The sequence below is a fragment of the Anomaloglossus baeobatrachus genome, chromosome 2, assembly GCF_048569485.1.
Source record: "Anomaloglossus baeobatrachus isolate aAnoBae1 chromosome 2, aAnoBae1.hap1, whole genome shotgun sequence".
NCBI lineage: Eukaryota > Metazoa > Chordata > Amphibia > Anura > Aromobatidae > Anomaloglossus > Anomaloglossus baeobatrachus.
Genome location: NC_134354.1, coordinates 705,972,729 through 705,989,707, shown reverse-complemented (window position 1 = coordinate 705,989,707; position 16,979 = coordinate 705,972,729). Strand labels below are relative to the sequence as shown.

Genomic DNA, 16,979 nt, shown 5'->3' with positions numbered 1-16,979 from the left:
GACGAGCGTCGCCGAGAGAAAAAATGAAAAAAATATACGCAAAAAATCAAGTGGCTGAAGGGGGCCCAGTCGGCCCACATCAGCCTCCTACGACACTAAGCAAAAAACTGATTGAGCCCGCCTCCGGCTCAGGGGTTATACTGCTGGGGAGGAGCTAACTTTTTCTGTTTACTTAGTGTCAGCCTCCTAGTGACAGCAGCATAACCCATGGTCCTGTGTCCCCCAATGAAACGATAGAGAAAGCGGTTTTCTCCTTGGCGGACTCCGTCAGTGGCACCTGCCAGTACCCCTTGGTCAGGTCGAGCGTGGTAAAATATCGCGCCTGTCCCAGCCTATCAATCAGCTCATCCACCCGGGGCATGGGGTAGAGATCGAACTTGGATATTTCGTCCAATCTCCTAAAGTCATTGCAGAACCTTAAGGAGCCATCGGGTTTTGGTATTAGGACAATCGGACTAGCCCATTCACTTCGGGATTTTTCGATGACCCCCAGGCGTAACATTGTCTTTACTTCCTCTGATATGGCTTGTCGTCGAGCCTCCGGTACCCGGTATGACTTCAGGCGTACCTTCAGGTGGGGCTCGGTGACAATATCATGTCGTATCAGACTGGTCCTACCGGGCAGCTCGGAGAAGACATCGGGGTTCTGCTGAACCAACCGTCTGGCCTCTCGCCTCTGAGTCTTGGTGAGGGCTTCTCCAATCCTTACTTCCGGTTCGTCCTCTCCGGAGGTCGCTGGAGCCGGATGTGAACGACCCGAAGAGGAGGGAGATGGGGAAAAAACAGCCATCAGGCTTTCCCGTTCCTGCCAAGGTTTTAATAGGTTGACATGGTATATTTGTTCAGGTTTCCGCCTACCGGGCTGCAATACTTTATAGTTAACCACCCCGACTCTTTCCTTTATCTCGTAGGGGCCTTGCCACTGAGCCAGGAATTTACTCTCCGCCGTGGGGATTAATACCAACACCCGATCCCCGGGTTTAAAGGTCCGCACGGTGGCTTGTCTATTGTAGCGGCCGCTTTGCACGGCCTGAGCCTCCTGTAAATGCTCCTTCACAATTGGCATGACCGCGCTTATGCGGTTCTGCATACCCAAAATGTGTTCAATCACACTTTTATGGGGGGTGGGCTCTTGCTCCCATGTTTCCTTTGCCAGGTCCAACAATCCCCGGGGATGTCGCCCGTATAACAATTCAAAAGGCGAAAACCCCGTGGATGCCTGTGGCACCTCACGGATGGCAAACATCAAATAGGGAAGCATCATATCCCAGTCTTTCCCGTCTTTTGAAATCACCCTTTTGAGCATGGTTTTCAGGGTTTTATTGAAACGCTCGACTAAACCGTCCGTTTGAGGATGATACACAGACGTACGCAACTGCTTGATCTGGAGTAGCCGGCATAGCTCTTTGGTCACTTTAGACATGAATGGGGTCCCCTGATCCGTAAGGATCTCCTTGGGCAACCCCACCCGGCAGAACACAGCAAACAACTCCCGAGCTATAAGCTTTGCTGCAGTATGTCTGAGAGGTATCGCCTCGGGATACCGGGTGGCATAGTCAACGATCACTAGGATGTGTTGGTGCTCTCGAGCGGACTTTACGAGGGGCCCCACCAGATCCATCCCTATCCGTTCAAAAGGGACTTCTATAATGGGTAACGGTACCAACGGACTGCGAAAATGGGTCAGGGGTGCGGTAAGCTGACACTCCGGGCAGGTTTCGCAGAACCGTTTTACCTCCCCAAAGACCCCGGGCCAATAGAACCTTTGCAATATTCGCTCCTGTGTTTTCTTGACCCCTAGGTGGCCACTCATCAGGTGTTTATGAGCCAAGTCGAGGACCCGCCGGCGATACGGCTGGGGCACCACCAACTGTTCTACCCCCACGCCCCGTATTTCATCTACCCGGTAGAGTAAATCTTGCTTAAGAGCGAAATGGGGGTACCTTACCTGGGCACCGGGCAGCTGTGCCACCCCGTCAACTACTGTCACCCGACTCCGGGCATGTATTAACGTAGGGTCCTGGAGTTGGGCTGTCCCAAACGTATCCGGGGACGCCTCCAACTCCGGGATGGGCTCGACCATCTCAGCCTCTCCTGCCAATACCTCTAGGAGTGACCTATCGGGTTCACACTCTGTCCCTATCATGGTGACCCCTACGGCAGGCGTCCCGGATTCAGGATTGTAGGGCTCAGGTCCCGGACTGACCAATATCTGAGGGGAGTTAGGGGGTCCCCTCCATAAAGTCCAAAAATAGGGCAGATCCCTTCCTAGGATCACGTCATAAGGAAGAGTGTTAAGAAGTCCCACCTCATGTTGCACCTGACCGCAAGGTGCTGTGATGGTGACAATCCCCGTGGGATAGTCTCGGCGGTCCCCATGTATGCAAACCACCCCCACGGTACGTCCTGTGGCTTTTACTTTAGCCCTCAAGGTGGATCGCACAAGGGTCACTAAGCTTCCGGAATCCAACAATCCTGTAACCGGACATCCATTCACCTGTATTTGGCACAAGTGGGGCTCCGTCTCTGGGGAGACCAGGTCAGCGGTACACACCACCTGAGCATACATTGAACCCCGCCGGGTAACCCCACAATCCATGGGCTCCGTGGTGAGTGGACACTGGGCTTCCATATGTCCCACCTGCTGGCACCGCCAACATCTAATGGGGACGGAAACCCCCTTGACGGGTTGTCATTTAGGGTACAGAACCTTCCGGACCTCAGGAATGGCGGCCGCGGCCTCAGACGGGACGGTAGGGGACTCTTGCACCGTTGTCAGCGGTGGGTCCTTGGCCCTAGGCTTGGAGGGGCCGGACCGACGGGCGGTACGCAAAGTCTCAGTGTCCCGTATCAAGTCCTGCGTAGCCACATGCCGCTCTACCAGGGACACTAATTGGTCCAGGGTACTCTGGTCACCCTGTCCTACCCACCGTTGAACGGTGACGCATAAAGTGCGCACAAAACGATCCACTACTACCCTTTCCACCATTTGCGCCGGGCTCAGAGTGTCAGGCTGCAACCACTTTTTTACAAGATGCAACAAGTCATAGGCCTGGGCGCGTACGGGTTTGGCTTCCTCATAGAACCACTGATTTACCCGCTGAGCCAGTACATAGGTATTCACCCCCAACCGAGCCAGTATTTCGGCTTTTAGGGTCACATAGTCAATGGCGTCCTCGGTACAGAGGTCCAGGTACGCTTTTTGGGGTTCCCCCGTCAGATAGGGCGACAATACCTCAGCCCACTGGGGGGTCGGCAGCTTTTCCCGCTCGGCCACCCGCTCAAACACCGCCAGGAACGCTTCCACATCATCCCCCGGGGTCATCTTTTGCAACGCTTGTCTCACCGCTTTCCGGACGCTGCCGTCGTCACCCGGTCCCGGGGTTGTTACTGCTGGTCCGGCACGGATCGACTTGGCCAGGAGAACCATCTGTTCTTGGTGCCTTTTTTCCTGCGCTTGCAAGGATTGCTGCTGACGTTCCAACGCCCGGAGCAGGTGTGCATTGGTCTGTTGCTGCTGTGCATTGGCCTCTTGTAGCTGTGCATTAGCCTGTTGTTGCCGTGCATTAGCCTGTTGCTGCTGTGCATTAGCCTGAGCCAGCTGCTGTAGTATGTCCTCCATGGCGTCACCGGGTTTGGGCTGTAGTATAGCCGCTCGAATCCAGGACATGTGCTACTGGGTCACCAGGGATGGATGCTACACATCACCGGCTGGCATGCCTGCCCGCATTCTCCACCATATGTGAGGTAGCACGGTCGGCTGCGCAGCAGAAGACACGGGATCCAGGCATTAAGGTTCACAGCACACGGTTTTAATGTCCAAACAAAAGTCCACAACAATATACATGTGCCTCTCCAGCAGAGAACTCAGGGAGTTGTGTTCACTCCCTCACACCCGGCACACCTGCCCTTGTTCCTGTTTCCATTTAACCCTTCCTTCAGCCTGTAGGGAAACAGCTTTAACCCTAGAGTGGATTTACTTTCTATCATGGAGTGAGCACAACCGGGGCGAGACATACCGGCCGTCATAGTCTCACAATATATATATTATATATATATATATATATATATATATATATATATATATATATATATATATCCCGGCACCTTAGGGGAGACCAGCACCGGGTAACCGGTGTGGCTTACCAACCGCTCACGAGCGGAGTGTGTCCTCCAGATTCCCTGTCGTGTTTCCCCCGGAGCTGCAGAGCCTTGCTGCTGAATAGCATCCACCGGCAGAATGTTAAAAATGGCTGCCAGAGCTCTCAGGGGGGGAGTGGAGCCGAGGGCGGCGCTAGCAGAGAGCGGGAATCTAGAGTCCCCAAGTGATCAATGAGGGGGGAGGGAGACATGCAGGATGCTCCAGCCCTCAAGGCCGACGTCATGTCGGCAATCCCGCCCTTACCCCTGACAGGCAGGCTCGGGGGCAGGATTTTTCGGACTAGGCCGCGGCGAAGCCGGGGGCTAAATTTAAGGCCGCGGCCGACAAGCAGGCACGGTCGGCGCGGAGGTCCGCCGAAAAGATAACGGACGGAACCACCGCGGCTTCCGGGGAGAAGGTGCGACCCCTGTACAGTCCCCACTTGAGGATACAGAGTACCTTTAAGTTGCAGGGCCCGGTCCCTGGTGATGAAGAAGCTCCGGTCCAGCAGGTTCCACCAGGGGCTGCAGCTGGAGCACGGTCCCAGCACATGGATGACCGCATAGGATCCCACTTCTCCCAGAGCCGCATAAGGGATGGTGAAGGAGACGGCATGTGGCTCCAGCCTCCGTACCCGCAATGGGTACCTCAACCTTAACAACACCGCCGACTTAGTGGGGTGAGAAGGGAACATGCCGGGGACCCCATTGGGGACCTCTTTTCTTCCATCCGACATAACTATGTATGAGAATGCATGAGTGGATGTGTGCCTCCTTACACACAAAGCATAAAACTGAGGAGCCCGTGATCCACGGGAGGGTGTATAGGCAGAGGGGAGGGGTTACACTTTTTTAAAAGTGTAATACTTTGTGTGGCCTCCGGAGGCAGAAGCTATACACCCAATTGTCTGGGTCTCCCAATGGAGCGACAAAGAAAAAGGTGAATAAGGAAGAACCTGCTGGGATTTTTTGAGAATTTTCTATGTTTAGAATTCCAGTAAGAGGGCTCGTTAACCACTTAATAAAAGGATTTTTCTCAACATTAAAAATGGTTAAAATTAACACGTGCTTGTAAATACTAGAAAATGGGAATGTTACCAGCCACAGCATCAGTCGACCAGCAGTAGCCGGTCTTCTATGCAAATAGCCTGGAACATACAAGTACTCTTCTATATAGAGTTTACAATCATGGCTCTGAAGCCAGATGACCCAATCCAGCCAGATGGCCCCAAGTGTAACCATGCCGGTAGTCAAAACTGTCAATAAGGAGTGCACCACCTCCAGGAAGCCGGAAGCCATCTAGCAGGAGCATCAGGAGCACAGCGGCCAATCAGCAACCTTGAGGGGACCAACCTGGGAGACAGCATTGAGTACAGCGGGGGGGGTATGGGTGCAAGAGGAGTGTATCTCTCTACCCACCCTCACAACTACCCCTCCCCCACATCTCCCTAGACCCATTTGTAAGGTATTTTCCATTAGTGGCCAACCCTTTATGTACTACATTAATCAGATTCTTCTAAAAACAACAATTCAGGTGTAGGTTATAAACTTGGTCATATAAGCCGTCTCAATGCAAATGTGGGTGCATAGTCGTTATGTGTATCAGGTTCCACTGTAGCTCAGTGGTTAGCACTACAGTCTTGCAGCGCTGGGGTCCTGGGTTCAAATCCCACCAATGACAACATCTGCAAGGAGTTTGTATGTTCTCCCCATGTTTGCGTGGGTTTCCTCCCCCACTCCAAAGACTGATAGGGAATTTAGATTGTGAGCCCCAATGGGGACAGTGATGATATTGTCTGTAATGCGCTGCAGAATATGTTCACGCTATGAAAAAAAAATAAAGATTTTTGTGTATTGGTTGCTGATCCAAATCATTCGCAGCAACTGACTAACTGGATTTGTTGTGAGTGATAATTGAAAAACAAAATATAGTAATTCCTCTACCAATAAAAATGCAAACAGTTTAATAAAAAGGGGTTTGTAAATAACATATAAAAGAACTGGAGACAGACAATGTAAGTAAAACATGGTACAAGACTGCCGACTGTGCTGGAGCCAGCAATGTGCGAGTCTGTGACCAGCGAACAAGACTCAAACAGAAGAAACCATACACTAACCTCGGAAATGTTCTTGTCAGTCTCTTTTCTTTTCTCTTCCAGCTTCCGCTCGATGCCCACTATCCCGACAGCTTTTATTCTCCCGGTCTTTGTAAAGAGAGCAGAAAAAAAAAAAAAAAAAATCACAAAATATTATTTTGAAAGAGATCTTAGACCCTGCAGGAAGCAAAGTGCAAATGTCTATTAATCAGAAGTTAGGAGTAGTGTACAAAAACTGGAAAATTTAATACCTGCCCACGTTACCCATGCATGCCCATCAAAGTTATAGAGAGAATGAAACACACTGCTGCGCCCACCTCTCCATTCCCAGCAATGGGACCATTTATCTACATGGATCCAGATCCAAGCACTAGAGCTGCACCTACAAGATATTTTTGGGGTCTCCTTTGGTTCTGTCATAAATATCCAGGATGGGAAAGCAGTTTTAGTTAGTGCCCTCTAGTGGCAGCAAGAATTAGGTATGTTTTACTCTATTCTTCTGTTATAGTGGCAGGGAATTGGGACCTAAACATGATGGCTGAAACACAACGGTTACTTACCGGTAGCCGGTTTTTCCAGAACCCATGACAGCACCACGTGAGAGAGAGAGGGATCCGCCCAGCAAGGACAGGAAACCATTCTGAATAAAAGGGCGGTACTTCTCCCCTTCGTCAGTTGATTACCGAGAATGAGAGGACCTCCAACAATCGTTAGAACTTACTCCACCACCACTAAACACTCACAAGCACACCGAAAAGTGCACACCAAGGATGAGAAAGGGAGGGAATATAAGGGTGCTGTCATGGGTTCTGGAAAAACCGGCTACCGGTAAGTAACCGTTGTGTTTTCCCCTCACCCATGACAGCACCACGTGAGAGATTTCCAGAGAAACCCATATAGGGAGGGACCACCGCCTCAAGCACCCTTCTACCAAACGAAAGAGCAGCCGAGGAGGATAGGTCCAACCGATAGTGTCGGAAAAAAGTAGATCGTGAGGACCAGGTAGTGGCCCTACAAATATGTTCAATAGAAACTTGTGCACGTTCAGCCCAGGAGGTAGACACCGCTCAGGTGGAATGGGCCTGGATGTCCTCCGGAACAGGCGCTCCACTGGAGGAGTAGGCTAAAGCAATGGCCTCCCTAATCCACCTAGCGATAGTACTCTTGGACACCCCCTGACCCCTGGTATACCCTGAAAGGAGATAAATAATGACTGTGTCTTCCTCACTGCCTGTGTGACCAAAAGATAGTGTAGGAGGGCCCTTCGTACATCTAGGGTGTGAATCTACGTTCCCCCTCATTAGTGGGACAGCTGTAGAATGAGGGCAGGACGATATCCATGAAAATGAGAAGCAACCTTCGGGAGATACGCCAGGTCTGGACGCAAGATGACTCTATCCTCAAGGACCTGAGTGTAAGACTGCACTACTGACAGGGCCTGTAAATCACAGATCCGCCGTGCCGAGGTTAATGCGACTAGCAAGACGGTCTTCAGGGTAAGCAAATTCAGGGAAAGCTTAGTCAGGGGTCAACGGCAAGGCCCTGAGCAAAAACGACTAAGGACAGCAATGCCAGGGAGAGTTGTCGGCAAAAGGGCCAAGGGGGAGGATTCGTGAGGGCATCCAACCCTAAGTTGATCCACCGGTGGACTACAGGCATGACCTCACAAGCTGAACAACCATTTAACCCACCAGGTCGCTGCCAGGTTTCCACTGGATAAGGTTCCCAGAGCAGAACAGGAACGCTCAGAGTGGGCACTGAATCCCAGGACAACCCCATATGCAAGAATGCCAACGTACATGGAACAGGAACCATACCCAAGGGACCATTTGTAAATAAGGAGAACCTCTCCCATGGAGGTTAGCGGTAACCGGGTCACGGCTCTTCAGTAAGGTAGAGACCGGTTCAGAGGAGAACCCTTGCATAACAGCAACAACCCCACAAGTGCTAAGCTGTGAATGAAACCCTTTTCCAGTGCTAGGAATACAGGAGACCGCACGAACAGGTCCGGAAGCCCCGGCAGAACCCCAGGATACGGGACCGACATTGTCCTCAGGAGAGAGAACCAAGGCACCGTGGGCCAGAAGGGGGTTAGGAGAAGGACCCGCTCCCGATCTTCCCTGAGCCATGGCATAACCATTGAGAGTATGACAACAGGGGGGAAGGGCCCAGGCTATTCCGAAGGTCCACAAAATGGAAGTGTATTCACCGCAAAGGCTGGACCGTTGGGACCATGGAACAAGTGGTCAATATGCCAGTGTAGCCTGGAGGAAACAGGTCCCTCCGTCGCCTTCACCACAGAGTCACTACCGTGGAAAAGATCCGCGGATTTAGGGATCATTCCCCTCACCGCGGTTGATGGCACCTGAGGCAAGCAGCCAATTACAGGAAAGGTCCATCGGGATTTAACGCCACAACCGTACACCTCCAAGGCCACAAACTTACCATGAGACCAGAGACCGAGCAGAGGTATTTAGAAGCATGGTAAGTGTAGAGCCGAGGGGGATTCCGTCCTGCCCAGGAAGACCGAAGAAGCCAGAATGAGGGATGGGGAGCATGTGCCCCCCCCCCCACCGGAGAGTCAGGAAGGAGACGGTAGACTGAGGGACCGACAGCAACCAAACGTGCTGACCCTGGAGGGGGGACAAAGGGAATTTAGTGCACGTTCCACAGTCCGTAGCTCCAGGAGGCGTGAGGGCCGTGCCGCGTCCAGAGCTGACCACCAGCCCAAGAACATCCGCACCAGGAGGCGATCCTCCCCAGATGTACTGGCGAGCACCAGCAGTGACCACCTTCAGAAGTTCAGAAGCTGAGGTAGCCAGGAACCCCACAGACAGGATGCCTATGGACGTCCACCAAGCAGGGAATTCAGGACTGCCAAGGAGAGAATGACGTCCCACCGAATAGTTTTTTTTTTTTTTTTTTTTTTTGGCAGACAGGATTTGTTGGTGTCAATGGAACCAGGGCTTCCCAGCCAGTCTCCCATACTGGTACTTCCTAGGCCTGAAGCTACGTAGCGTCCGCGACCAACCGATGGCAGGCATAACACGTTCAGCATGGCCATTGACTATTGGAGAGCCCTGGAGTGGAACAGGCCCCATGGAGTCGCCGGTAAGCACGATGTCATAGTGCACAGCAGGGATATAGCGCGTCTCGGAAACATGTTGGGATGGTAGAGTGCCCCCAGGGCCCATTCGGACACCCTGAGAATCCACTCTGCTGGGAAGAAAAAAGGTATAACCTCGGGAAGAACTGCGTGGAGGCGGATACGTGTTCCGGCGCATCTTCCAGCCGTATACCAAAAGGAGCAGATCGTCACATGTCCCTGAACATAAATCAAGCTCGGGGTGCAGGCATACCGGACTTTCAACCACAATGCCATTCTGGCCACAGTAGACAGACAATCCCGCACAACAGGCTCCCAGCCCGACAGCCGCGGCAGACGACTCTGCAAGAATGCCGCTGTTCCCTGCAGCAGTGGCAACGGAGAAGAGACATGTCTATCGAGGAGTGTTATCCTTCAGCTGAGCTACAATAGGTCGTAGCCAGATCCTGAAACACACGGGCCGTTACTGACGTTTCCCACAAGTGCGTAAGACCGCCATCTACTTCATTGTGAAGGGCGCCATACACCTCTTCTAGAGGATCGCGAACTGCCGCACCAATGCTTGGGGCGCGTTCCCATAATGCGTTTTTTTTTTTTTCATGGGTATCAAAGGACCAAGGGGACATGCCTAATTTGAGGAGGAGAGTTCCTTGTGTAACTGCGTCCACTTTTCCAGAACAAGTGCAACTATATAAACGGTTGCAGGGAAGGGTCGCTTCCCTCCCCCCGCAACATCCTCAAGGGACCATGAAAGATTTTTATGACATGTTGCACTTATCGAAGGGTGTAATCAGCCATTCAGAGCACCTAACCCATAAGAGCCATCTGAGAACTTAACAAAAATGGCCCAGTACAATTGTCCTTGCATCCTTCCCTCACTTAGTTTGCCAGCGTCGTCTGCTCCACCAGACCAATGCCCAGAAGTTCACAGACTTATCTCAAGTATCGAACCATCTTTTAAGGCACCGGACCTGCTATTCGCGTAGCAGTGGAGGCTAGCATGGCGAGCGTGCACGCAGGATCGGGCATACGGGAGCGTGTGCACACAGGGCATGGAGAGCGAGCGCCGCAACTGCCAGCAACCAGCCCCCTTTGTTAGTGACAGCTGTCAATACCGATCAGTCCCTGCGTACACGCCATTCTGTAGGAATGGACTGACAAAGGGATATAGGTGCCAACCGTGGAGGCTGCCGCTGGGTACTATAAAGGAAGATCCGCATGTTAGAACGACTGCTATGATCCATATCATGATGTAGACACATCGTTAACTCTCATGCCGCTATTCAAGACCGAAGCGGAAACCGTGCCATAGACGCCCCACACTAGGGGTCTTCAACACTAGGCCCATAGGCCATATTGGCTCACCACACAGAGGACACTCCTTACGGTGCTTTAGGAGCCACTGAAAGAGGGGAACCACAAGGGACCTAAGGGTAAGGTGACATTCACGAAGATCACTCACCCACCATAAGAGAGCAAGGGTACCGGATCTGGAGGCTTCAACAGACATCCACAGGCCCGCAGAGGTTGTGGAGCCGCAAGAGGATTTGCCCTTCCGGCTGCCGTGGCCGGGACGACCAGTGTCACGAGAACGGTGACGGTTCTTACGGTAATGCCGCCGGCGCTCCGGAGAGTGCTGCCGCCTTTCTGAATCCCTCCTGGGATGTAGGCACAAGCACCCGTGCTGCCGTCCTTGAAACGGCGATCCTCCGCCTTCCGGTCCCATAGGGTGCCTACTCCCCGCTTCCGTGCGCCCAGCGGTGTCCAGACAGTGGGCGGCATCGCCACTGCGGCGCCCTGAAACACCGCCGCAGCAGACCCATCTTCTTCCGGTGACGTCACGCAAGCATGCTTCCGTTACCCTGCATGCCTTGAGCGCATCCCAGAGCGCGCTGCATCCAAAAGTCCTGGCAAGCAGAGGAGCGCAAGGGGGGAGGACGGAGTGGTGGTCCAGACCCCCAGGAGGGCCCTGCCGCACACCCCCGCACGGACACCAAGGCCCCTAAGGGCTGGTGGACGGCGCTTCCAGCCCCGAAGAACGGCGCCACAGGACTCACCCTGCTTTTCCAGACACCGGACAGGGCTGGGTAAATACAGCTTCTGCTAATTTCTGTCTTCAAACCGCCGTAGTTCAGAACAAGGTCTCCCATCAAGGACAGGAAACCAACTGTCAGTAGTGCAGTCTTACACTCAGGTCCTTGAGGATAGAGTCATCTTGCGTCCGGACCCGGCGTATCTCCCGAAGGTTGCTTCTCATTTTCATGGATATCGTCCTGCCCTCATTCTACAGCTGTCCCACTAATAAGGGGGAACGTAGATTCACACCCTAGATGTACGAAGGGCCCTCCTACACTATCTTTTGGTCACACAGGCAGTGAGGAAGACACAGTCATTATTTATCTCCTTTCAGGGTATACCAGGGGTCAGGGGGTGTCCAAGAGTACTATCGCTAGGTGGATTAGGGAGGCCATTGCTTTAGCCTACTCCTCCAGTGGAGCGCCTGTTCCGGAGGACATCCAGGCCCATTCCACCTGAGCGGTGTCTACCTCCTGGGCTGAACGTGCACAAGTTTCTATTGAACATATTTGTAGGGCCACTACCTGGTCCTCACGATCTACTTTTTTCCGACACTATCGGTTGGACCTATCCTCCTCGGCTGCTCTTTCGTTTGGTAGAAGGGTGCTTGAGGCGGTGGTCCCTCCCTATATGGGTTTCTCTGGAAATCTCTCACGTGGTGCTGTCATGGGTGAGGGGAAAACACAACGGTTACTTACCGGTAGCCGGTTTTTCCAGAACCCATGACAGCACCCTTATATTCCCTCCCTTTCTCATCCTTGGTGTGCACTTTTCGGTGTGCTTGTGAGTGTTTAGTGGTGGTGGAGTAAGTTCTAACGATTGTTGGAGGTCCTCTCATTCTCGGTAATCAACTGACGAAGGGGAGAAGTACCGCCCTTTTATTCAGAATGGTTTCCTGTCCTTGCTGGGCGGATCCCTCTCTCTCTCACGTGGTGCTGTCATGGGTGAGGGGAAAATTAAGGGTATGTGCGCACGCTGCGTTCTGTGCAGTGCATAGAAGAACGCACCCTCTGGCAGACTGGACAAATGCAAACTCTGCGTTTGTTAAAAAACAAATGCATCCAAAACGCATCCATTTTGGATGCGTTTTGCATGCGTTTTGGATGCATTTTTGTCAGTGCGTTCCCCCGGCAATTCAGCTCTGCTACATGCCGGATGACAGCACACACAGAGAGTCGCGCTATGAGAATGAACTTCACCTGACTTCATTGTCATACCGCGGCTCTGTCTCTGTGTGGCGTCCTGATTAGCGGTTACCCGTGAAGGACTCACCAGTGATCACTAATCCCCTGAGTGACTGAAGTGAGCAGCGCGATCAGCGGTGCAGTCACTCTGGTTACCCGCGGCCAGCTGGAGTCCTCCACCCGAGACTGCAACTCACCTGTGACGTCATCGCTGATCGCGCGGCTCACTTCAGTCACTCGGGCGACTTGCTGTCACAGTTGGAGGATCCAGCGGTGGCCGCGGGTAATCTGAGTAACGTCATCGCTGATCGTGCGGCTCACTTCAGTTGCTGCGTGGAGCTGACAGAGAGCGGTCGTGGTCTGTGGCCGCTCCTGTCAGCTTCATGTAGCAGAGCTGGATGCGTCGCGGGACCTCGTGTGGATTACGTCGGACCTGGAGGGGTATTTGGGGATTAATAAAGTGGTGAAAGAGTGGGTTTTGTTTTGTTTTTTTTTGTCTTTTATTTCAAATACAGGATTTTTTCGGGTGTATGTGTTTATTTTCTTTAACTTACAGGTTAATCATGGAAGGTATCTCGGGGAGACACGTGCCATGATTAACCAAGGACTTAGTGGCAGCTATGGGCTGCCATTAACTCCTTATTACCTAGATTGCCACTGCACCAGGGCAATTCGGGATGAGCCGTGTAGAGTCCCGGGACTGTCGCATCTAATGGATGCGGCAATTCTGGGCGGCTGCTGGCTGATATTGTTAGGCTGGGCGGCTCCCCATAACGTGGAGCTCCCCATCCTGAGAATACCAGCCTTCAGCCGTGTGGCTTTACCCTGGCTGGTATCAAAATTGCGGGGGACCGCACGTCGTTTTTTTTTTTTGTTTTTTTTTAATTATTTATTTATTTTACTGCACGATATAGACCCGCCCACCGGCGGCTGTGATTGGTTGCAGTGAAACAGCTGTCACTCAGCGTGGGGGCGTGTCTGACTCAACCAATCATAGGCGCCGGTGGGCGGGAGAAGCAGGGAATATGAGATGGAATAATGAGCGGCCGGCTTTTTCAAAAGAGGAAAAGCCGCCGGAGCTTTGTGACAGCTGTGCAGCGCCACGCCCGTTATCGTTGAGTATGAGAGAGGGAGAGAGACCAACCGACGGACAGAGAGAGAGGGACAGACAGAGCGACCAACTGACAAAGAAAGACACCGACCGACAGAGAGAAATTGAAAAGACCTGCGTTTTGTTTGTCAAAAAAGCATGCGGAACGCAACAAAAATGCAGTCCAAGTGCATTTTGGTTGCGTTTTGACTCACATAATTGATTTCAATGGGTGGAGAACGCAGCTACAACGCACAAAAGAAGTGACATGTTGCTTTTTTTTCCGCAGCGATTTTTGGCATCCAAAACGCTGTGTTTATAAACCCAGGGTGCGCATTGAATTTTTGGACTTCTCATAGACTTTGCTGGGGAAGCAGAACGCATGCAATTTGGCACTGAAATGCTGCAGTACAAAACGCAGCGTTAAAGCGAGAAAAAACGCAACGTTCGCACACAGACTAACTTTGTAAGCACCATATATCTGATAGAGGTCTAAGTTGGGGGTAGGTTACATTCTCCCTCAGGGCTTTCAGGGGAATCCTTTAAAACCAATAAAATATTACCCCCCAAAAAAAGACCAGTACAACCCGTGACCACTGGATAACTGGGAATACAAGAGTCTGAAAAAGTTGGCCAACCGGACGGGATATTGTATGGATAACCAGAATTACCTGGTATGATTCCAATGACTGATCCAAGTTAAGGACAATAATCTATACTAGAGTTGGACAAGGATTTGCACTGCTGAGTTACAGCGTCCAGCCTGGTCCCATGTGTCATCCAGACGAGGCAGTCTGCACTTATGTGGCCGGAATTCTCGGCACCTCTTGCACTTACGAAGCCCTATATCATCATGATGACCATTGCACCATCATCTCACGGTGCTGTTTGGTTTATTAAGCGCAAGAGGCACCTAAAATGACGTTCCTAGAAGAGGTGGAAGACCAGGATGAATGTCGGACTGGGGCTGCGCATATATTTTAACTTTTTAGGGAACCTGTCACCATAAAATTATAGGCCAATCTGCAGGGACCATGTTAAAGGGGTCATCCATTACCAGGACAGCCCCTTCTGCTTCTAGAGGATTGGCCCAGGTAAAAAATAAATAAATAAATAAAGCCTATACTCCTCTCTGTGGCCGGCGCCGTTCCAGAGGTGCCGCGGCTCATGTGGAATTATGACATCACACGAGCCCCACATCCGATCAGCGCCGGCTTCCTTCTCCCCACCTTTGGACCAAATGAGTTAATCAACGCTCACTTCTTGTTGCTTGCTCGTTTTGTCCGAAGGCGGACAGACAGAAGCAGACGCTGATTGGATGCGGGGCTCGTGTGATGTCACAACCCGATGTGAGCCCTGGCACCGGTGCGAGAGAAGAGTATAAGTTTCATTATGTTACCTCAGGGAAACGTGGAATCAGAAGGAGTGGTCCTGGAAGTGGACAACACCTTTAAAGAGTTGATATATAGTTTTGTGAAAAGATTTAGTACAATATGAGTGTTCACCATTTAATCCTCTGCTCTTTCTGGGATCATCAGTCCAGTGGGCGGTCCTATTAGTGACTGACAGCTATATTTGCATTCATATACACAGAAAGCTGTCAGTCACTGATCGAACTGCCCACAGGACAAAAAACAAACAAAAACAAAAATGCATAGTATTAAATGGTGAAAACTCAAGTAATAATGAATCTTTTTTTAGCAAAATTATATATCGATCTACTCAGATCCTCCTGCTCTATAACACGGTGCCTGCAGATTGGACTGCAATTTCACGGTGACAGGTTCCCTTTAAGTCTTGTATAGATTATTACCCTCATTGTAATGATTGCTGGGGATTCTGCTTGCAGGCCTGGATTGCACGCTGGATCAGGGCAATGCAAATATTTTTTATTCAACTCTAATCTATACCTTAAATTACATTACTAAGTACATTGCAGTAAAAGGCAGATCAGAATTTGGGCAGTGAAAACAAAGGGTAGTGAAAAAAAAGATTCCCTTATTTCCTTGGGTCTAATGATGAAGACGGGTACAAAGAATCATCCATGTACAGCCTCCTGGTCATCCATGAAGAGGTTAAAGGAGAGAGAAGTGGATATTCATTGTGTGAGCAACAAATTACCTAATGGTAAATGGACGGATCACTGCACACTTTGTTTCCCAGGAGATGAGCCATTTCTCCCTGTCTGTAAGAAGACTTGACTGCAGCAGGAGCCTCCCCCCTGTGCCATGGAAAGATCACTGAAGGGGGTCACACATCTAGGTGAGTTATCACCTGTCCACAGAACAGATAACAGCTGACTGTGGGGAAAGGTTGATCCCTATAGATCCCACCCCATTAGAAAGGAGCTATAGACATTGTTGCATTTACTGCCTGGCGTGACTGGCGGAGATGGAGCACAGCGCCCCACCACTCCAACCTGACCGTGCATTTCACAAATCTGCTCTTGAGCAAAGCCTGCTTTACACCTTACAATTTCACATACGATATCATATGCGATGTGACACGCCCCCATCGTATGTGCGGCACGTTCAATTTGATGACCGTGTCGCACAAACGATTATTTCCCGTCACACGTACTTACCCGTCCATACGACCTCGCTGTGGGTGGCGAACACACACTTCCTGGAGTCGGAGGGACGTTCGGCGTCCCAGTGACGTCACGCGGCACCCGGCTAATAGAAGCGGAGGGACGAAGATGAGCGGGACGTAAACATCCCGCCCACCTCCTTCCTTCCGCATTGCCGGCGGGAGCCGCGGGACGCAGGTAAGATCTGTTCATCGTTCCCGGGGTGTCACACACTGCGATGTGTGCTGCCTCGGAAACATTGAACAACCAGACATTCAATTTTTAGTAGTTGAACGACGTGTATGCGATGAACGTTTTAACGTTCAACTGCAATCGCACGGAGGTTTCACACGGTACAATGTAACTAACGATGCCGGATGTGCGTCACTTACGACGTGACCCTGCCGACATATCGTTAGATATATTGTAGCATGTAAAGCCCGCTTTAGGACAAGCCCTTTAACTAGATGGACATGGAGTCATCAAACTATTCTGTAATAGTTTGTAATTACAATAGTAATAGTAATTGAAATAGTTATCTGTATAAGGGCAAGATATAACTTAAGTCTTTTATTGCCTTAAAAAATATAAAAGGTAAAGACTTTTGATTACAAGTGATTTTAAAAAAAATAAATAAATAAAATGTAAAAGTGAAAACGATCTGAATATAATTGAAAAGTGCTTAATATCAGCTAGGTATCATAGGAAGGCAGCTGTA

General features: G+C 51.1%; 1 protein-coding gene across 1 annotated transcript in view; it reads right to left on the bottom strand.

Moving 5' to 3' along the window:
* VPS36 (vacuolar protein sorting 36 homolog) overlaps nucleotides 1-16,979 on the bottom strand; it is a 102,705-nt gene that overhangs the window by 59,704 nt on the left and 26,022 nt on the right. Inside the window, exon 6 of the mRNA XM_075334585.1 lies at nucleotides 6,258-6,344. Within this exon, the coding sequence (XP_075190700.1) occupies nucleotides 6,258-6,344 (87 nt within the window). The remainder of the gene's footprint in view (nucleotides 1-6,257; nucleotides 6,345-16,979) is intronic.